The 23,596-nt window shown below is 40.7% G+C and overlaps 1 protein-coding gene across 2 annotated transcripts in view; it reads left to right on the forward strand.

Moving 5' to 3' along the window:
* Positions 1-23,596, forward strand: part of LOC133450373 (GDNF family receptor alpha-2-like) — an 81,992-nt gene that overhangs the window by 23,204 nt on the left and 35,192 nt on the right. For both annotated transcript variants that reach the window (XM_061728938.1, XM_061728939.1), the window contains exon 4: positions 20,985-21,360. In XM_061728938.1, coding sequence (XP_061584922.1) covers positions 20,985-21,360 — 376 coding nt within the window. The remainder of the gene's footprint in view (positions 1-20,984; positions 21,361-23,596) is intronic.

Genomic DNA, 23,596 nt, shown 5'->3' on the forward strand with positions numbered 1-23,596 from the left:
AGCCTCAACACTAGGGCTGGGCGATATATCGAGATTTTAATATATATCAATATATTTTCAAACGCGATATGGTACGAGACAATATCATTTATATCGATTTAAAAAAATTACAAAAAATGATTTATTTATTTATTTATTTTTTTTGATTTTGATATAGCTTATTTTGTGACAAATTGACTTGAATGTTTTATTTGAGATTTGCACAAATGTTTTGTTATTTGCACAACTGTCAACCTCAGTGGAAAAGTCTGCCTGTTACTGTCTACATTGTATTAATTGTACAGTGTATTTTAATTTAATTGTTATGCAGGAAAGGGATATTTGTTTTATTTTATTCAAGAAGCATTTTTATTCTATATATGCAGGCAGTTTATTTTTATTTCATGTGTTTTATACATTTTGATATTGTGCAGACCTCTGTTAATAAAAGGTACCTGTGTGACATTTGGCACGAGGCTTTGTATTAAAACTGATTGTTTTTTTAAGAGTTTGCCTCAGAAAAAAATGAAGCTAACAGAGATGCTATGCTATAATGCTTTGGGGGAAACCCCAATTATGGCACAGAAAAAATATCGAGATATATATCGAGTATCGCCATTCAGCTAGAAAATATCGAGATATGACTTTTGGTCCATATCGCCCAGCCCTACTCAACACGACCACTTTACTGTCACAAATGTCAAAAAAACTCTGCCACCAGATCAGTGATGCACCTCTTTGTTTTGTTGCTACATGCATTTCCAGCCCCAACTTGCATGGATAACACAAGCGACACGTTTTGAGGTGTACAGATTCTTCATGAATTTTGCTGGAGCTGCTTTTCAATTCCCACCTCTAGTCATCAGGGGCCTCATGAACAAAACGTGCGGCGCACAAAAAACATGCGTACGCCACTTTCTACGCTCACGGTCGGATGTGCGAAACGTGATTTGAACGTGGAAAGTTGCGGTCTTTCACGCACACATCATGTCAGGCGTACGCAATTTTCTGAGGTTTCACTGGTGATGCAGTGAAGTGCAGAATATGAGGAAACACGACGTCAACAATAAGTTCACGACCATGTGAAGGACACGACAGTCCCCACATCACCAGATAAGTTACACAAGAGTGGAGCTGCAACAATCTCACAATCAACCACATGATCTGAACATACAACTAAAGGCAGGAGCTCAACGACGGAACCCGCAAATCCCAATGGGAGCTTTGGCTCCATTAGAGGAACCTGCTGATGCATCAGATCACACCGATCTGCTGGTCCAGGATGAAGACTGGACCATCAGCTGGTTTAGATACCAAGAGGATCCTTCTGGATCTCTGCCCTGAACTGGACCAGCTGCTCCGGCTCAGACCAACATGATGCTTTCAGCAGGAGCTGCTACAGGTCGGACATCTCTGTCACCGTGACAACCGTATGGGACGAATACTGGAGATTAAAGCCAGATCCTAAAACATCCAATAACTGTGTCTGGACAGAAAAACATTAAAATACATTTTGCAGCGAAAAACCGGTTATGTAAAGTTGTCTTTTAAAATATTTTATTTTATTTTATTTATATTTAAAATAAAAAGATCTCACGGAAACGTTGGTTGGTACGAACTGATGTGACTCAGCAATGAATGAATTAAGTTGAATGAATTAGCCCCACCCTGTCTGGTGAAAAGATGCAGCCTGCTCACTCCTCAGGTTAAGGAGGAGACCTGAGCTCAGTGCAGGGCCCTCCCGGGGTTGCTAGAGGATGGCAATGCCCAGGACTGTCACTTAGGTAGGAGCACGGGGTGGTAAAAATGGGAAAAAAACGGGATAAAAATAATTTAAAAAAAAAAAAAAAAAAAAAAAAGTTGAATGAATTAAGTTTTTATTGAATGTTTAGGCAACTTTCAGAGTGATATCGAGTCGGCTGCAGGTGCTGCAGGACTCCAGAAAGTGTTTCTCCGGTGATGGAGTCCGGGACTAAGACCAGTCTCTCCTCCTGCAGATGCATCACTCTGAGTTACAGCAACTTTGCTCTTTATTTCTCACGTTTTCACCTCGATAATCCCGTTGGCACAAGTTGTCTTTTTGCAGCGGAGGAATCAGATCGTGATGCTTCATGTTTTAAATATAAGTTTATATTGTTCATATTGCTTATGAGAAAGGTGATCGCGGACATCCACAATGTGTAAGACTCAATAAACATGTACATTCGGCTTATTCCGTTAGTATATAATACGCGTGAGAAGGAGTGTCTACAGCTCACAGCTGATGTTTTTTTTTTAATTTGTTTTACTTGTTTTTGCAAGTTCCTTGTTAAGATGAACGGTTTTTAATGGATAATTATCCTCATTATCATATTCAAATATATCTACTTGAGGGAGGCGACAGGGAGGAGTGTTGTGCTCCGGCATATATGCTCGATTCCACGCTGATTGGGATGTTCAAAGGAACCTGCGTGGATTTGGGCGTATGCACAGTTTTGAACAGCTGAATATTTTTTTGCGTACGCAAAAATTCCACGCACGGATTCACGTTGAAATCCACGCACGTTTTGTTATTGAGGCCCCAGGTGTCCCTGCTATTTTGAAACATTTTGCAAGCCTCATCTTTAAAATCACTTTTATATTTAATCTCTATAGCTCAGATTCCCATTTGACATGTTATCTGTTTCACCGGCGATTTTGTAATCATTGGACATTGAGTAACTTAAATTGTGTAACTTAGAGCAGATAAACTGACTCCTCTGTGGATATATTCAGCAATTTAGTCAATTTCATAATTAATTTAGACTTTTATTTCAATTTCATAGAGCTGTGAAACTGTGCTGGAAGACCCATGTCTATTGGGTTGGGGATAAAAAAAAACACACAAAAACAAAAACACAATCAGAAAATGCTGCTCCTTGCAATACAATATATTTAGATTATCAGCATATAAGCATGAGCACAAGTGCCCTCGTATAACCAAGGAGTGCAATACAATTTGGCGTATGAAGGTTTAACAAGAGTGGACTAGTATGTCCATTTTCCTTCAGCGGTTTCCACATCACTTCTCTTCAAGGTGAAATATTGGATTTCTTATCTAAAATCTTTTTAGCTATAAGCTTTCCTCTTTCTTTATAACTTTCTTAACCGAGTAATTGATTGCAGAATGTAAAAGAAGAGCACTTAGAGGAGAAATTACACCCTTAATGTGGCCATGTTTCTCACTTACCTCACTAAACCAATCGCACGTATTCATAATCACGTCAATAAGTGTTGAACTGTACAGGCTCAAGGAATACATGATGTCTGCTTGGTTGATGAAGAGAGAGGAAGGTTTTCTCAGAGAGGAAATGTAGAAAATCGAAAAATAATCTTAGCTATTTCGAAAGCGCTTTTTTATTTTGTCATGAATAAAGATAAAGGACAGAAGTTATGATAGGAATGAAAAACAAATCCTATTCTTGATTGTGCCCACTCAGTAAGGTGAAAATGCAACACAGCATATGGAGTATGGTTCTCCACTGACCCAAGTGACACCACACATACTTCTCCTTTTAATGGGACAGACTTGTCATTAGGGCCCGAGCACTTACAGTGCAAAGGCCCTATTGTATCTGTAGGAATTTTCCTTCTTATCCTTTTTTTCCTTCTTCCGATGAAATGAGGGCCTTTTTGCCCCCCTAAATGTGCCCCAAAACTCACCAAATTTTGCATGCAAGCCAGGCCTGGCGATAAATTTGATATTTCATGGTTTGCATTAATGGGCGTGGCCTAATGGCTCAACAGCGTCCCCTAGAAAACTTTGTGCCTCAAGCCCCACAATACGGTTTGACGTACATGCAGGAAAATCGGTACATACCTGTATCATGTCGCAACTTAAAGAAAAGTCTCTTGGCGCCATGGCCGAAACCGAACAGGATGTCAGCCATTTTGAATTAATCGTGTAATTTGGCCGTAATTTATCCCATGTCTTCGGCTGTTAATACGGCCCGAACCGTAACGTGCACCCAGGTGTGTTATACATCAAAATGTGCGTCTCGATCCTGCGACGACATTACTTTTCTCAGTCAAAAGTGTTACCGTGGCGACGATAGACGCCAAAAAGGGCGCCCCCACTTGATCTGGTTGGACCATATTTGATAGTTCCTACTTTCTGCCATAACTATTGAATGGTTTGACATAAAGACTCGTGGGTGGTGTCATCGGACTCAGTTTTGAGTCCTTGAACATAATTGCTGCAAATTAGCCCCGCCCCTTCATCTGATTGGTCGATATCTGATAGTTCCTACTTTCTGCCATAACTTTTGAATGGTTTGATATAGAGAGTCGTGGGTGGTGTCAGCCGCTAAATGTCCAGGCCTGAAGAATCTACATGCAAGTCATACAAGCGCTTCCACTGCAGCACGCCTGAACGTGCACAAGGGTGCGAGGGCCCGTTCATCGCTACTTGCAGCTTTAATTTTAACTTTTCTTTGCACTTGCAAGTTGGACATGCTTTATACCCACAATCAAAAAGACAAGGAACATTTGGAGTCCTGTGTCAAAAAGTAAATGGCTCTGGCAGTGCCTGTCCTCATCCGTGTTTCTTCAGCAGCATTAAGAATATTTGTTTTTATTTGTTTATCTGTTTTTAATACATGTAAGTTACTTTAGCTCCTTTTGCCCTGGCTTTTTTGGTACTTTGTCGGCACTGTGCACCAGCAGTCTTTCTGGACTTCTACCCTGTACAGGGTATGGAACCGTTTTGAGGTGACCCCAGTAGACCTACATACAAGGAAAATAAATAAAAAAAAAAGGGAAAAACAAATACTTACAAAGCACGAAAGATAATTTAAAATTCTCCATCCCTCTGGAGTTGACATTTTAAAAAGGTCAAGTATTTTTTTGACTACACTACAGTTTTTGCATCCGGACTATCCTTGGTAACAGTATTAGGTCTTTTTATCTCCTGGCTCTGATGTTGTTGCAAGCAGCTCACCAGTTAAAGACTAGTGTTTCATAAGTGTATTTTCTCCTTGTGACCTCTATAAATTGAAGATTATTCCGGTTGATACAACAGAGAATGAACACTGTTTTACAAGAACAGCAGGAGCATTTTTGCTCCCCGTGCCATTTATCGACTCCAGTGCCAAATAGATTCTGCAATTTTTGCAAGTTGTAGGATTCTTCTAAATTTCGGTTTCTGTCTCAAGGTGTGATGATCTTTCCACACTTTGCCCAAAGCAGTAAGGCCAATGACAGGTGTTGTTCCCTCCCACAGTTAAGTCTGACAATTTCAGGGCAGAGGTCAAGAATATCCACTAGATAAAAGAGATGCTGGATAGAATGTGAGCAAGTTTAAATAACGGTTAAGATCATGACATCAGAGCGATGTTTGGTGGAATCAAAACGGCTGTTACCAATGCTGACATTACCATCACAAAGTTTGGATGACAACATGAATATTACACGGATAACATGAAACATTTGATATACTTTATTTGTCATAAACAGAGTGACATGGTACAATGTAAACTTAAATGTGTCTTGTACCTGCAGTCGATAACAAAACAAAGCACACAAAATAAAAGTGAAAATATACCTATAAAGCATAACTTTAACAGCTGAAATATAAAAATGAAGTGAAAGAAAAAGTGAATAGAAATAGATAAATACATAGCTATTTGATATGATATTTATGACCATGCTGCAGCGAGTTAGATTGTATTTGATTACCTTATCTAAATCCACTCTATGCACAAGCCAGTCTCAGTCTAGACTGTTCTCATTAGTGGCTCCCTGACAGTGGAACGAGCCACTAAATGCTGTCAGAGATAAGTCGTACTTCTACACTTAAGAACTTCTTGAAGAATCATCTCCTCTGAGAATCCATCCTCTCTTTAAATCTCTTGTACATTAAGATGCCTACACTTTTCCTGTTGTGATTGCTGCCTATAAGTGCAGCTACAGCCCCGTTGTTCTGTTTTTTCTTTGTTTGTTTTTTCACATCTATTGACAGTAGTATATACAACATTTGGTAGTCATCCTTTCCAGATTTATGACATGGGCTTGACATTCCTGTACAAACAATCCTTTTTTATACACTTCATTTTGTAAAGTGAAAGTTAAGTCCACTTGTCTTTAGGGACTTTACACACATATCACTTACTGTAAGTGGGGGGACATTTTTCAGTCTTCACAGAGGTTTAAAATATTAATTTATTCTAAACCTGATTACTTGCCCTTAAAACTAATGTTAAATCCACTGTGTTGCAAACATATATTCTGTTCTAACTCAAAACTGCTTCAAATTAAAATCAGAATTGCAATCGAAATTAATATTTTTCTCGATGATGCGGTTCTCTTTATCAAAATCCAGGCACACATCTTCTTTTTTTTGTGTGCAGTAAATATTATTGACACCAAGGTTCTTAGGTTCTCAGGGTGAAGAATGAGTAAAAAGCATCAGCCTTCCACCTCTGTGCATGATAGTTGGTAGAAAGTGGTGCTGATATTTACTTTATTTAGTTTTACCAGTGGAGATGCTGTGCAAAATGTTCAAACATGAACTGTCACATATCACAAGAAAGCGCAAAATATAAAAACATAAAATGGACCCGCTTAGTTTTGTGATAATAATACTCCCACCTCTTTTTCATTAAAATTTGTGAAGCAGGTGACCAAAAAATTATGGAAAGCTTCCCCCTGGAAAGACTTTCTAAATTTCATCTCTGCAGCACTGTTGTCACATCAGGGTGCAAGAGAGATTGTTCTTTGACAAGAGAAAACCCAAATTCATGTTCTACTACACACAGAATGCACATCTAGTATAGTTCACAGAATCTGTGTGTAATTTATTTTGGTCTTTGACGCAACACTAAGTTATCTCATTAGAAGTGGAGGGCAGCAGAAAATCCTGCATTCAGGGATCCCTCCTGGAATAAAGTTTAACATACCAGTTAGACCCTCCAACTCTGCACTAAGCCCCTCACCTCTTAGCTATGTGTGTCCACCAGCCAATTAAATCCAGAAAGCTGCTTGTGCAGCTGAAGAAAAAACGAAAAGTGCTACAGTGCAGCCCAGCACGCTGTTGAAATGTTTGACATTTTTACACTATTCTCAATACAATTACTACGGTATTAGCTATAAGAAGATATTTTTTAACGTGTGCAGTAGGGGTTTTTGTTTGTTTTTATTCCTCTGAGTCTGAGAGTGTAACTATACATGCATGCTGTTGATTTGTGCAAAATTGGTCTTGCATATGCCCGTGTGTATTTGTATTGCTTTGTCCATATGCTTTGTTATCCTGTGTGGATTTTCTTATCCTTTTTCCTTTAGTAAAAGCTTTATCTGCTCTCTCTATGGATAGGTAATGAGACTTGTTCCAAATCCCATTGTAATAGTCAGCATTTATAATAGAAGTTTAAATTAAACTGCAGAACATGTAAATGTTCTCACTTTATTAGTGCCTTTAATAATTTTCTGCTTGCATTCATTAATGAACAAGGATGCAGAATATTGATACAAAGTTTTCATGAAGACCTCAAATGCATTTCTTGTTAGACTATTTCAATATATTTAGTTTTATCACAAGTGCCGAGGGAGCAACGGTTTGGAAGTTTGGAAATTCTCCAAGTTTGGAAATTCTCCAAAGGAAATTTTGCTTGAAAAAGACACTTACACTTTACCTCCATAGAAATTCAATTATAATGATTTAAATACATTAAGACACATATTTCCTACTTATATGAATTTTTTAAATTCTCAAATACAGATATTTAGTCTTCACTGCTAATTTCCATATAATGCCCAGGGGTAAAATTCTGCTGATCTCAGAGAAACATAGGATTATCTCAACTTTGCTGTACTACCTCCTACAAAAAAATGTAGACATATAACTTGACTGCTAAGACTTACAGAGATGATGTGATTTTTCAGTGCTCCGTCTATTCAGCCTTTCAAGATACCCCTTGATACATTGAGTGTAGATCTAATGACGATGAACCCTTTGACACAGAAATGCTTGACATGCTCCTTGGGGACCAGACTGAAGAATTTCCTAACAAGTGCACCCATGCTCACCCAGGGGCATATTAAATCCAAACGTTGGCATCTTTCCTAATTACTGACAATACACCAGGAGTCAAGTGTCGTCCTTACCTGGGCTGAACTTCGCCACTGCAGTGTAGCGTCCCTTGAGTATGGGATGATATATGAAATGCAGAATTCAAATTAGGCTGACAACGAGCAATTACTTTGTAAATAAGATCTTGTGCTCTTTAGGAAAAACAAAAAGAAGCACATACATGTTTTATCCAATTTGTGCCATTCTTACAAGCTGTACAAGTCTCTTGTTCTGTCTGTCTTTATTTTCACTCACCAAAAGACAGGTCTTTGGCTTGTTTCTCTCAATCTGCCTTTTTTTAGGTGAAGCTGCTGCTACTTTATTGTTTTGTTCTCTTTATTCTTTCCCCTCTTTGTCTTTCTCTCCCTGTGTTTGCTAAATTTCCCGAAAGAATGTAAGGTTGGGTGTTGCTGTAAGTGGAGTATAATATGTTATGCATGAAGAATATAATATTAAAAGCCTGAAGCCGGAAAAGTTATGAAACCATAATTTCCACATATACAAGGCTTTCATAAATAACCAACACAATACAATTGTTCTGTTTATTTAAGTATTGTCCTCCTTAATTTAATTTGTAACATTTGGCAATACATTACACAAGTTACCCAATGCCAGCTCAACGTAAACTGTCCAGTATTTATTTTTTATTTATATATTTTTTAAATATTTTTATCCCGATTTTTTTCCCATTTTATCACCCAGTGCTCCTACCTAAGTCAGTCCTGGGCATTGCTCCCCTCTACCAACCCCGGGAGGCTGCACTGAGCTCAAGTCTCCTTCTTAACTTGAGGAGTGAGCAGGCCACTTCTTTTCACCAGGCAGGGTGAGGATTCTCTGGCTGGACGTAGCACGTGGAAGGATCACGTTATTCCGGCCAGATCCTCCCCTCCCCATCTGGCGCCCCTGCTGGCCAGAGGGGGCATGTACAGCCCAGCACTGCTGCATGTTTTTGTGGGGGTAGCTCACATTACCTACCCAAGCGAACATGGGGAGAACATGCAAACTCAACACAGAAAGGCCATTTTGCCAAACTGTCCAGTATTTATTATTGACTTTATTAAAAATAAAAAATGTATGCAGATGATGAAGACACAAAATATGCTAAAATTACTAGCCTGAAACACTGAACCAGGGAATCCAAAACAAAGAAAGCTTTCAGGTGAAGCACCTTTAATACCATAAAAGAAGTCCATTTGCTTTCTAGTTAAACTTCTATTAGTTCCATTACCTGGTTGATCAACAGTCTACTCTACAACAACAAGATAGATTTACACACCACTAACAACGATAAACATCTTCTTCCCCAGCTTGCTTACCAAGGTGATGAGTCAGTTCCCAGACAGTGAAAACAGCAGCAGTTCTGTGAAAAGGTTGAAGATTTTACTTGCACTTTATTCACACAATTGTGAAATACTCAACAAAATCACAGCACCTTTTTAATGAGTACATTTAAAGGGGACATATTATGGCATTTAATGTATATTTTAAACAGGCCTTGAATGTCTTAAAAACAATCTAAAGCTTGTTTTTTTCTACATAAATCAGAAATTCAGTCTTTGGGCCATGTTTTTATTTTTTCCGCTTCTAAAGCCTTCTGTGGTTCATTTTCAGGGCGGGGGGGGCTATGATAATGAGGCTCTGCGCTGATTGGCTGCTTGAATGACGTGTAGCAGGGAAGGAGACAAAGCGTCGCTCCGGGGAGAATAGCAGCGGCTCCGTAGCAAAGCGTGTCCACGGTTCTGCGTTAAATCGACACGTACCTACGCCGTAGGCTCTGCGTTGGTGTAACGCGGAACCATAAATCAGCCTTTAGTCACCTCGTCCTCAAACAGGAAGATTGAATTTAATTCTAAACAGGTACACCACGGTTATTTACTCCAATTCCTCATCATTTCACTTCTTATGTTACAAGACAAATGAATCATGTTAACTGTAAAGAAATCACAACACTGAATTTTCACAAATAGCAACTTTATTGTTAAAATATATAAATAAAATGTATGCAATATTGCTGGCTCAAGGAAGGACCGCGCGTCTTCTGAATGTGAACAGCTCCAGGTGCTTGAAAGATCTGAAACCACAGAAGAAAAATGTATTATTTTATGAGGGTAAATGTCGATGCAAAATCTCATTTCTACTGTCCCTCGCTGTGGAAACAGCCACCGCTTGTAAACAATGGCGGACGCTCGAGCCGACGGAGAGAGCTGGTTGTGGGCGTGGTTTCAGCAGCGGAGGCCGAACCTCTGCGCCTCGGGTGACGTCACCCTAGGCGCAGATTTTAATCGGCTCAAAAAAAAAACACGGGACACTGGGGGACTCTGTAAGGCGGGGGTCACAGACCTTGCAGAAATTCATGGTATTTTGTCTCCCCTGTGCTGGCAGGGTGAGGGGAGACCACTTTATATATGTTAAAACAAGAAAAAATTTGTTTTTCATAATATGTCCCCTTTAACTGATGACAAGGGCAAGGCTAACTCCTGAAATCAGAGGGATTGCCTGCATTGGTGAGGAATCCAGTCTCCATCACTGCTGTTTAAGGGTAGCTCTGCTCAAAACAAAAAAAAATACTTTTTTAGGTGTATTGCAGTTTTCTGGAGCGTTCATATTCCTTTCATTGCTGTTTTACACATAAACTGTTCTGTAAAACATGCTTGAGCAGAGGGAGACCCAGACATTGCTCCAGCCACCTCCTCCCGCTGCTCTGGGAAGATATCAAGGCATTCCCAGGGCAGCCGAGAAATATTATCTAACCAGCATGTTCTGGGTTGGGGCCCCGGGGTCCTCTTTTTCTTACGCTTGGACATGCCCAAAACACCTCCCAAGGGAGGTGTGCAGGAGGCAGTTTTAATCGGCTATTCTCTCAGCGCCAGTTTCAGAAGCAGAGGATCACCACGCCAAGGTGTTTGGCTTCAACTGCTATCCAAAATACAAATGACCTCCTCTTGCATGTGGCATTGCATTGGTGCACACCCTGGACAACATAGATCCTTGAAAAATAACTCCTCCACCACAATCAGGTACCAATTCAAGGAGGGGTATTAAATGTACATACGACTGAATCAGGGGTAGGGATGGGAATTGATGAGATTTTTCCAATTCCGATTACATTTTCGATTCTGTTTAACGATTCGATTCTTTATCGATTCTCTTATCGATTCTCATTTGGAAAAAAGGAGAACAAACAGGTCGATTACCATCAACTTTGTTTCATATCTTTAAACAAAAAATACAAGTGAGGTCTTAAGACGCCCCCAACCTTGGGCTCCTCGATGGTGTGCCAGGGGGTCCCCACAAAATTATTTGTAATATAAAATATGTATTTAATATAAAATAATAATAATAATAATTAAAGCTGCAAGCAGCGATGAACGGGCCCTCGCGCGTGCAATTTTCACACATAAAGATCAAGGACTCAAAACTAAGTCTGATGACACCACCCATGACTCTTTATGTCAAACCATTCAAAAAATATGGCAGAAAATAGGATCTAGCAAATATTGACCAATCAGAAGAAGGGGCGGGGCTAATTCAGGCCAATGAAGATCAAGTACTCAAAACTGAGTCCAATGACACCACCCACGACTCTCTATGTCAAACCATTCAAAAGTTATGGCAGAAAGTAGGAACTATCAAATATGGACCAATCAGATGAAGGGGGGGGCGCGCTTGGCGTCTAGTGTCGCCACAGTAATGCTTTTGACTGAGAAAAGTAATGCCCATCGTCGCAGGATGGATAACACACCTGTATTTGATGTATAACACACCTGGGTGCCCGTTACGGTTCGGGCCGTATTAACGGCCGAAGAAGTGGCATAAATTGCGCCAAAATTACACGATTAATTCAAAATGGCCGACTTCCTGTTCGGTTTCGGCCATTGCGCCAAGATACTTTTCTTTAAGTTGCGACATGATACAGGTGTGTACCGATTTTTGTGCATGTACGTCAAACCGTATTGTGGGGCTTGAGGCACAAAGTTCTCTAGGGGGCGCTGTTGAGCCATTAGGCCACGCCCATTAATGCAAACCATTAAATATCAAATTTTTCGCCAGGCCTGGCTTGCGTGCAAAATTTGGTGACTTTTGGGGCACGTTTAGGGGGGCAAAAAGGCCCTCAGTTTGTCGGAAAAATAAAAATAAAAACGGGAAAAACAACGACATCCCCTACAGATACAATAGGGCCTTCGCACTGTAAGTGCTCGGGCCCTAATAAAATAAATATTCTTCTGTAGAAATTAACTAAATACAACAAATTATTCTGTGGCAATTACACAAGAATGTCCAGTAACATGTTCAACACCACAAACTTAGTCACTGCTCTGTGACATTCATCTATTCTGGCCTGATACTCTTCCCTGCCTTGATGAACTAGCGGTAGACTGCTCTTTAACTTCTCCCATAGATGAGCTGACGAGCCACAGCTGTCCGCCGGAGCGCGCCCGGCTCGTACTCGTGGCTCTTCCTGCCACACGCTGCGCTGACTCCGCGCTCCCAGTGCAACCGGGTTGCGGAGGAAAGCCCAGCCGGCCGAGCCCTAACAGTTTCCTCCCTTTGTTGAAATGTCCACATTGCCAGTATTGCAAGTCGCCCTGTTGTCATCCTTTTTGGTAAAATGTAACCAAACTTTCGAGCTTGTATGCCGCTTTGTCGCCATGTTTTCCTGCTGGGTGCGAATGCGCACGTTACGTAACTACGCAGCGTGCCTGGTGACGTCATTCGCGCCCACTGGAATCGATAAGGGAATCATTTGCAAAAAAGGCAAATGATTCCAAGGAATTGAAACACTGGGAACTGGTTCTCAACAAGAACCGGTTCTCGATTCCCATCCCTAATCAGGAGTATGAAGGCCACGATAAGGTCCCATGGAATTCAATGGATTGGTTTGTTGCATGGCCATGCAATAAGACCTACACGCTACACGGTCATGCCATCCCACATATTGATTCCATTTAAAGCATTTAATAGTCAATCAGTGCATCCTCCCACTTGTGTAACTATTCATTCAGCCAGTGTCTGACTCAGTTGTTTGGTACAACAGCCAGCGAAGTGAAGAATAAATCACATAAATATGAGTAGACTATTATGATGCTGAGAGCTGTTGATTGCATTGCTGATGGGTTGGGTTAATGATTCTGAATGCAAGACTCTTGAATATTTCCTGAATTAGGCTCAATTAATTGAAAGCTTTCCAGCATGTCTATGTAAGTGGTCGTTCAATCTGTTTCTGTCATCTCATTTCATCTATCTGTCATGATCAGCTGCTTTAATCAACAATGCAAGTCTTCTTTCCCCTCTTAAAGCTTTTCCATTTTTAAGTCTCATATCATTAGCTTATCAATTTTTCCCTGCATATTATAGTAGGATATGCTTCCTGAAAACCTGCTATGTAATGCACTCAGAATATCAATTATAACCCCATATACAATATAGAATATTTCCCCTACCAGGTCTATCTTATTGCCTTCTTCTTCTTATCATTATGCTCTTGCTATCATTCTGTTCATGTATAAGCGCATCACAGATATCACATGGACGTTTGTCCGACGTTCCCTCCTGGACTTCTCCTTGGGTTGAGAATCAAATTCAACCTCAGCTTCCCCATCAAAAGTAGTAAAAACAAGTCTGTGACTGCAGCCTTAAAAGTAGCTTCAGCTCGGTTTCGTCAGATAAATGGTAGGAGCTCATCCCTCTCCTATTTTCTTTTCATCCCAGACCCCCCCACCCCGAGTGGCCCACATTAGAGCCTGCAGATGGCCAGGAGAAAATTTAGAAGACGCAATCCATCAATGTAATGTAGAACCGCTGGACATTCGCCCTGCTAACATCTCCCCCAGCTGGACTACAATGCTCCCCTCCAGTCCTGCTCCATGGTCGGCCTACTTAGGTCAAACTTTGGCCCAGCTCTGCCAAAGTCAGCTTTTACTTCAGATGTCATTGTAATCACAGATCAATCAGTTAGCTGCTGATTGAAAAGGCTGGCTAAATGTTTGACATTCCCTTTCTCATCTATTATCTTTAATGATGTCACAAAAGTACATGATTGGAGTAGAATTATGTCTGGCTTTTCTGCAGCTTACACTATCAAGACCGAGGATGTTATGCTGCCAGACATCTGCTATTGAGTTTCCCCTTTACCCTTGAAGAATGCAAGAATAAACAAATTCATCTAGTTAATTCAATGGAAGCTAATGAAGTATTTTTTTTCTTTTCTCTTTCTTTGAACAGAGATCAAAAGCTCTCCGACTGTTTTAGACAGATATAGCAAACGACAATATTGATCTAACCACCTTCGTCTGATGAACATTTCTCTTATTACTGCCAGTTTATCAGCATTCCTGGTACATTAATTTAGATCTACCTAAATATACGTGCTGGTTAAAGGGAGGCTAATTAAAGTGTGTTTACTTCTCACAGTGATGAACTCTTAAGATTCTGTTATAATTCAGAGGCTTTGAGTATTTTTGTTTTAACAGATGTGATGTGAAAACACAATATCAATAATTTTGTTGGGTTATTTATTTTTCACACCCCACTGTTGGGATTTAATGTACTCACGTCACCATTTCTTGGATTGAGAATGTGCCATGCACCACTTGGAAACTATACAGAATCTCTAGCACATGCCTCTGTAAAATATGCCCTTCTTCCTGCTCCAGGCTGCCTGATAGACATGGAGGTAGATTGGTTCTGTTGAATAAGAAATGAATCTCTCTTGAGTGTCACCGTGCTGCCACGACCTCTGAAATATCATTATCTACAGGGGAAGGAGGTTAACTTCTCTAATATAGCCTGAATACAGGAGAGGGGGTGCCACAAGTGAACACAGACTCGCTTTATTACTAGTATATTTCAGGAAAACCTTTTTTCACCCCCCCTGCAATTGCACACTATTTCAGAACACCAAAACATACTTAATAACTTAATCTGTTATCAACAACTGTGATACGCAGGCTTAGTGGCAATATTTCACTTTTTTATTATATATTAAATAAGAAAAACAATTTTTGTACTTCAACTACCTGAAAATGGGTGATACAGCAGAACAAGAGTTACAACATATTGATCAGGACATTAGGGTGGCTTGATCTGATGTAGCAGTATTTGCGTTGTTTCACAGTTTCGTGCTTTCTTGCTAAAATTTCCTTCAAGGACTCCCTTTGCAGACAATGTTTCCATTTAACTAATGGGAGATAATAGAACCCTTGTTTAGTTTGCTATAAGGAAAATAACAAAGAAAAATTAATTTATTTTAATGTTATTCATATTAAATTAAGGCTACTTGCTGTGGCAACATCATTATTGACTATAATGATGATAATCATGTCATTCTCTTTCCAGTAAGCAAATGTTTTATTTAAAATCCAATTTGGAATCATAACTCACTTCATTCCTGTTTGACTCAAGGTCTGAAGCAGACTGATTCAATAATTCAGTTCGACTGGATAGGCCTGGCTGCAGGCCTCCCTCAGTCGGTTAACAGCTGCTTGGAGAATCTGAGAAGCAAAGATGTTATTGAAGAGTACCCATCAGAAATTCAGGGATTATAGTTTTTTTGTGTTTATCTTAGTTTGCAGCCACTCTGAGTTATAAAAGAATGATGTTGGTGAGTCAGAGGCTCAAAGAAAAGAGTAGATTTGATCAATTTTATGTTTTCTTGATTATTAGAACACAAATTCCTAAAAATTATGTTTATTCACTGTTCATATATAACTGTCAAGTTTCATATACAGGGATAATAAATGCATCTGTAAGGTGATAACAGACACTGTACATTTTCCATCAATAATATGAAAACGTAAAAATCTTCATATGTATAGTGTATCATGGTGCTGTTTTGTTAGGGGAAGGGAACAACCATTGCCTGTTTTAACTTTTACCTTAAAGGGGACCTATTTTGGCATTTAATGTATATTTTAAACAGGCCTTGAATGTCTTAAAAACAATCTAAAGCTTGTTTTTTCTACATAAAACAGAAATTCAGCCTGTGGGCCATGTCTCTAGTTTTACCGCTTCTAACTCCATTTTCTGTGAGGGATTCTGAGGGGAGGGGAGGCTATGATAATGAGGCTCTGTGCTGATTGGCTGCTTGAATGACGTGTAGCAGGGGAGGGAACAAAGCCTCGCTCCGGCCAGAAGAGCCGGCTGCGTACACAAAGCGTGTCCAATGCGAGGGAGCTTCGGGGACAAAATAAATTCCATTGCTTTATTTTTTTTGTATTGGACTGTCCTAACTGGCCGCGAGTTTAACGGTTTCAGTGTGGACAGAGAGCGTCCGATGTCACGCAGCTCAACGCAATAGTCGGAAGCTCTCATGCAGTTACACGGTGTAAACAGATCTTAAGCCTGAATTATATGGAGCTAGAACAGTCTCATAATTGACAAATGCACAGGACAAGTTTTACAAATGCACAGACCGATTTGCAAATACACACACCGTTTCACACGTGCACAGAACAATTCACACGTGCGTAGGACAAGATACACAAATGTATTTTTGATGCACACACAAATATAACCTGATTTACAAACGTTTTTTTGTCTGTGAGCTGCACTGGATTTGCGTGTGACTTTTGAGACTCCTCTGACGTGATCCACAAATACGTTTTTTTTAACACGGAATGATCTGCAGCCAATCAGATGTCTTCATTTGTTCCAGCCAATCATAAGAGCCCACCCCACGTGGGGGACGCAGAGCAGTGGATAAAACACGATTTACTCTAAACCAATCAGATTAAAGGGGCGGATACACCTGCTGTTTGAACTGCGTTAGCGCCGTTCGCTTAGAAAAGTGATTAATATTTCGAGTTGGTGGAGTAAAGATAAATAAACAGGATGGAGAGGAGATCACTGTTCTGCTTTTCTTGTGATCTCGGTAAAGAAAACAGCGCGATCGGAGATGGTTTGTCGGGCCGTTCAACCAGAGCTGTCAGGAGACTGCACTCCAAGTCCTGCCGATGCAGCAACTCATGATGAGAAACACTGGAGATATTTATGTATTTGCTCCGTTTGGTTTGACTACGTGTTACTTGTGATTGTCCTGCTGATTCAGAACCATACAGACGCAGCAGAGAGCTGGCCGTCATCCTTCTGCCTGACGGGGACGAGCTGCAGCACCAGGTGGAGGTGTCGATGTAAAACCTAATTTTTACTGTCCCCTCGTTGTTCAAACAGCCACCGCTTCTAAACAATGGCTGAAGCTCCAGCCGGCGGAGTTGGTTGTGGGCGTGGTTTCAGCAGCGGAGGCGACCTATGGAAATCTGCTCCCGTCGTGAGTCACAACGGGAGCAGATTCTGAGCGGCTTGTAGAAATCACATGACACTGGGGGATTCAGCCGGGCGGGGTGAACAGACCCTGCAGAATTTTTTGGCATTTCATCTTTTCTGTGTTGGCAGGGTGAGGGGAGAGCACTTTATATATGTTAAAACAAGAAAAAACGTGTTTTTCATAATAGGTCCCCTTTAATGCCCACTGTGTTATATCACTCCAGGTCACATGGGGGCAGCATATCAAGACAAAGTTCATGGTTTATCCGCTGCCATTAGAGACAACAAAGGGCCTGATTTACTAAACCAATGTGCAAGCCGATCTACTAACAGCGTACAAATAGGACTGCGCCTCTCAAATGAGCAAAATAGCACACGCTATTCATTTAGTTTTGCCCTGATGACTAATCAATATGGGGCGTACCCGCCAGAAATCGCTAAATACTGGGACGGGAAAATGCAAATATATCCATTTACCACGCGCAATGAGATTTACCAAGCCTGAAAGTTTTTGCGGAGATTGTGATTGTGTTTGTATTTAATACGTTCGAAAGGAAGGTGCTAATCTGCCCAGCATTACGCACCGATGCTTGTTGGTGCCTGATTTGAGGACTGGGGTGGGGATGGCTCAACTTGTGGTGAGGATTCTCCACATGCAAAAGGAGAAATATTTTATTTGAATGTTAAATCGAGTATTATTCAGCAAAAGGTTGCCACAGGAGGCACATTCATTGTTTTATTTGTGATAATAAATAAATCACGTGTTTTCATGGAGAAAAAAGTGTTTCTTATTGTGCGCCTATACTTGTTCTGCAGTTGTCATACCCCGGTGTTGTGCCGTATTCAGCACCCCTGCCGTGAAAAGCACCACCTCGTCTGACAAAAATGATATTCTCATTCCGTGTCACGTTCTGTTTAGCGTCCAGTTTTGTGTTAATGATTCATGTTTAAATGCGCTCATGGATTCCACAATAGTCATACTTTCCCACAATCACAGTCACAGATAACAAAAATCGGGTAAATGGTTATTGATGTCATTAATTAATAGCCTGCTTACTGTGTTGTCTTCCATAATATTTGTAAATATATATAATATAAACTCCTAAGTATGTGTTTGTGTGAGTGTGTATATATAAATATATTGAAGTGTCAGTGTGTTGTTTTTTTTCTTGGTCTACTTATTGAATATACGAGGGGGTGCTTTTCACGGCAGGGGTGCTGAATACGGCACAACAATTTGCCTCTTCCACTAATATCTCTAACTCCAACTCGTCAAATTTCATTTTGCGCTCGCAAACCGTAAGACACGCAACACCTCATTTAAATACTGCGGTTTGCACCTGTTATCAATTGCGCACGCAATCTTAGTTGATCACCCGCAAAACACACAACAACAGCACGTGCAAGCTTTTTCAGTGCACACGCAATTTAGTACTCTTTATTTAGGATCTTAGTAAATCGGGCCCAAAGTGTATTGTAATCTGTTAGGTTCTTGTAGTGGTGTCTGTTTGCCCTCAGTGCTTGTAGCTCATGCATGTTGCAATGTGACTGAGGTCACACACTACACCATCCAGCATAGACTCGGTCACCCAGCTGGTCTCCACACCACTGTTTTCAATAAAGCCCAGTTGAAGCGTAACCATGTGCAAAACATGAGGTGTCTTTTTGTAAATGGACCAAGGGAAGAAACTGTTTGTACTGATGTAGTCAGAACATGAAAAAACAGACAATGAACACTGGTGAATCAATAAAATGTCCGTGGTGCAAAGAACATGAATTGAGTTAAAAAGTGGTTGTAAAGAAAAAGTTGTTACCCCCTTGAAATATGGAGTAACACAATGTGTTTTGCCAGAGGTTTATAATAACCTTCTTGCTCTGTGAGTTTCTCTTTCTCACAGTGACCTCAGTTCATTCATTGCTATTTCATTGACTGTAGCTCCAGTGGGGATTCTAGATATCTGAGGTCTCATGTACAAAGAGTACAGCGCACAAAAAATGTGCATAAGCCACTTTCTGCGCTCACGATCGGATGTTCAAAAAGTGACTTGAACGTGAAAAGTTGCGGTCCTTCACGCACACATCAAGGCTGGCATGTGCACATTTCTGAGGTTTTGTCCGTTGGCAACACTCAATGGTGATGCAGTGAAGTCCAAAATATGAGGAAACGTGACATCAACTACAAATTCACTACCACACGCAAAGGATATCACAGTCCCCGTATCACCTAATATGTTACACACGAGTGGAACTGCAACAATTTCACAATTAACCGCATGAACATATAAAGGTAAGAGCACAATGATGTAACCTGCAAATCCCAATGGCAGCCTTGGCTCTGTTAGAGGACACTGCTGATGGCAGGATCAGGAGGGAGCGAGTCTTGAGGAAACACACTGATCTGTTGGTCCAGGATGAAGACTGGATCATCAGCTGATTTAGGTTACTAAGAGGATCCCTCTGGATCTCTTCACCAGTTGTTACAAAGTTTGCATTCACCATTTTTCCCGTTTGTCCATTTTTATGAAATTCTGCTACAATACAGATGTCTCTGACATGATGGGGTTCAACAAATCACCAGACCTTGTCCTTTTACTTTACAATCTATCCATCTCTAGTCAGTGGGTTGGGCTAATCCAAAATAGCAAAAACACGTCGGTGTCCAAAGAGAGACGTTACCTGTGAAAGAGATGTGCTCTGAAAACACGCCCTTTAGAACTTGGTACTTTCCTCCTGATTAAATTTAATTAAATTAAAGAAAACACCAATCAGAATTTTAGTTGAGCCAGGCGCATCATCTAATAAATCGACCAGTCCAATGGGAGATTACAGCCCTACCCAACTGTGTCTGAACAGACCAACATTAAAATACAATTTGTAGCAAAGAACTGGATCTCTAAAGTTGTCTTTTTAAAATAAAACTAACATGTCACTGAAAGGTTGGTTGGTACGAACTGATGTGACCCAGCAATATATGAATAACGTTTTTATTGAATGTTTAGGCGACTTTCAGAGTCTTATATCTAGTCAGGTCCAGGTGCTGCAGGAATCCAGAAAGTGTTTCTCCGGAGATGGAGGCCGGGAATTAGACCGGTCTCATCTCCTAGACTTTTTTTCTTTATTTCTCACATTTGCACCTCGAGAATTTCTGCGAGGATGAGTATCATATTGTGATGTTTAAAGGAATAAATATAAGCTCATGCTGTTCACATTTTTATACCTATGATAGAGGTGATCGTGGACACGTATTCTACGAATTGCACATTTTTCGTCCCACCAACTTAAGTTATGGTGTTGATTCTTAAAATACAAACAAGAAAAAAATGTCTGTCAGAAATGGCTTGCTTATTCATTGGTGAGCATCTTTAAGTTGTTCACAGATAACAAGCTCACCGTTTGCTCAGTCAACCAGTGTGAATTGCTCTGCTTGATTTAAATGCATGAAGGTAGACTGAACTCCATGACTCGTTTCACCTCTAGCAGGACAAAGTGGAAACATAATGTCTGTCCATCCTTAAGCTTGCATCTTGTTCAAGAGACTCCTTTTTTTTAATTCACTTTTGGAGCTTTTCCCAGACTTTATCCAAAGTACGTGTGACCACATACATGACTTGGGAAACTGGATTTTTAATTTTGTTTTCTTTTACTTTGTGTTTGTTTTTAGGGATGCTCACAGTGGCCCCAAAAGGCTCCCAGTGCCCTGATGCTGAGAAAAACTGCAACTCTTGCCTTGATGCAACCAAAGCTTGCAACCTTAACGGCAGCTGCAAGAAGCAACGCAACTCTTACATCACTACCTGCACAAAGGCGGACCACAAGGGAGAGATCTGCAACAGGAAGCGCTGCCACAAAGCACTGCGGAATTTCCTGGATCGTGTGACTCCAGAGTTCAGCCATCGACTGCTCTTCTGCCCCTGCCAGACTGAGGGCTGTGCCGAGAGACGCAGGCAGACAATAGTGCCTGATTGCTCTTATAAGGATAAGGAGAAACCCAACTGTTTGGAGCTAAGGAAGATCTGTCGCCAGGACTCTCTGTGCAGGTAAAGGAAAAGGAAAGAATGTCTTGTCTGTCTGTGTATGTTATTGTGCAAATTGCTGTTTAGTCAGTATGATGGACACATGCTAGTGGTGTAAGGCAAGCTGCTGCCAAACACTATGATTCATTATCATCCAACATTTTTCAAAGATGAAATAAAAAGAATATTGAAAATTTTATTCATGAATGTTCTTTGGTGATTGCAATTTCCTCCCTTCCAAGCATCCCAAAGTTTTATATTTATCTGTTGTAACTTTGCCAGCAAAGTAATTAGACTTTTAGGGAAGCCATAGGTATTAGATGCAGGATGAAGATGTAAAGCTAATATGAAAGGACAATGCTCAATTAAGCTGAACAAAACATTAGTGGATCCTTTTGGCTGTATTGAGCCGCTATTTGATTCAAGCAGCCAGAGTCACTTCACTCCCACCCAACCATGACTTGTTTCCTTGTGTTAGCACTTCTGGGAGCAGGTGAAACATAGTAGCCCCTTTCACACAGAGATTCCGCAATATTGGTGTAAAGAAGTCCTGCCAATACGCCGCCTATGTTGGTTCACACAGAACCATACAACGCCGGCATAACGCCGCTCCCGTCTGTAAATTCACACAGCATGCCGGCGTTCCGCAATCAGAGGCGTGACGACAGCGTCAGCGTCTAGTGGCATGCCGGCATGCCGGCTGTGTCATTCACACAGACCCCGTTTCGGCTCTGTGACTACCTCCGCTGCCGGCTTATTGGTGGGGCCACTTGGCCCCCCCATTCCGCCTCCGTGACTTTCACACAGAACTGCGAGGCGGCTTAAAGGCGCAACGTTCCCGCCTCGAACTGGCTGTGTGAAAGGGGCTAGTGATTGTCATCAGGCCAGTGTCAAGATTGTTTTACCCTATCCTACATCTCACCCTATCCTACACCCCTATCCTACATCTCACCATCAATGGACTTCACATCTGGTCAATTGAAGGAGACATGCTTTCCTGTCATAAGCCTTATACCATACAAATGTGGGGCATTTGAATAATTACAAGTGTTTAAAAGATACTTTATGGACCTAATAAGTCTAGCCTCTTGTTAACAACTTGGAAGTCAACCTGCTAAGAAAAATACTTAGGTAATATGAGAATTAAATACAGGGGAAAAGTTTTGGCATCTTTTGAATTTCGTACTGTGACAGATGATTAGGAACCTCACGCAGTCAGTGGCCGTAACATTATGGTTTGCTAATACAACAGACACCTGTGCACTTCCTGTAGGCAGGGGAGATAGAGATGATACTTTCCGGCTTCCTCACTTGCAACAATTGGCTCAAAATCAGGGGATTCAACTTCTTCATAAAATAACTTTTAATAATATCTAGTTTCTCCTTAAATACAACAGATGTTTGTGTCCACAAAAAAGCTTTGAAGAAAACTACTTCAAGTATAGACAGACTTATTTAAAAAAAGTTACATGGTTTAAATAATACAAATAAAAATAGGGTACTCCAAAAGGGGACGCAAAGCACCACTTTGGTACTGTTTACCTCAACTGAAGTGCTTGCTTTTCCAAAACCACAACGCTTCATACTCCCAAAAGGTGAAATTAGACTCGCTAACGATGCTCGACAGTTTGTAAAGACCAGTTTTTATCAGGACTTTACACTTACATGCTTTTTCCACAGAGGTGAGTCGCCTGCAAGTCCAAATGTTAATGTCCAACACGTAACGCTTCTCTACCAACACTAAATCTAACCTCCCCATCGCTAAAGTAATGAAACTCTATCAGCTTTCATCCAATTTATGATTGTCTCAATAATTACCTGCTTGCCCGCATTGTGTTATCTCTTTTCAGGCTGAGTTGCTTGCTTTGACCTTTAGGCCCTCGGCTGTCTACTGTGCTCCTTCTTATTGAGAAAGATGAAATAGAACGTTAAAGCTCATTATCTGTGCCTGCGTAATGCCCCGCTGAGGTCAACAGCTCGATGAGTGTGTACACACTCATGCTGCTTGGACACACGTCCGCCTGTGCACCAGCAGACCAACAACTGTGCAGAACACACTCACACACCCATAGGCACTTTCCTTCACCTGTGTTTAAATGTAATAACTGGGTGTGAATGTAATTCTGATCATTATTTTTGTGCCATGCAAAGGTTCAGTGAAACCCTAATAATAAAGACAGTGAAATTACCCTAATTTTTATTACTAGGACTCGGAGTCCCCATTTAAGCAGTTGGAAATTAATCAACCCTTATTAGAGTA

This window comes from Cololabis saira, chromosome 9 (genome assembly GCF_033807715.1).
Source record: "Cololabis saira isolate AMF1-May2022 chromosome 9, fColSai1.1, whole genome shotgun sequence".
NCBI lineage: Eukaryota > Metazoa > Chordata > Actinopteri > Beloniformes > Belonidae > Cololabis > Cololabis saira.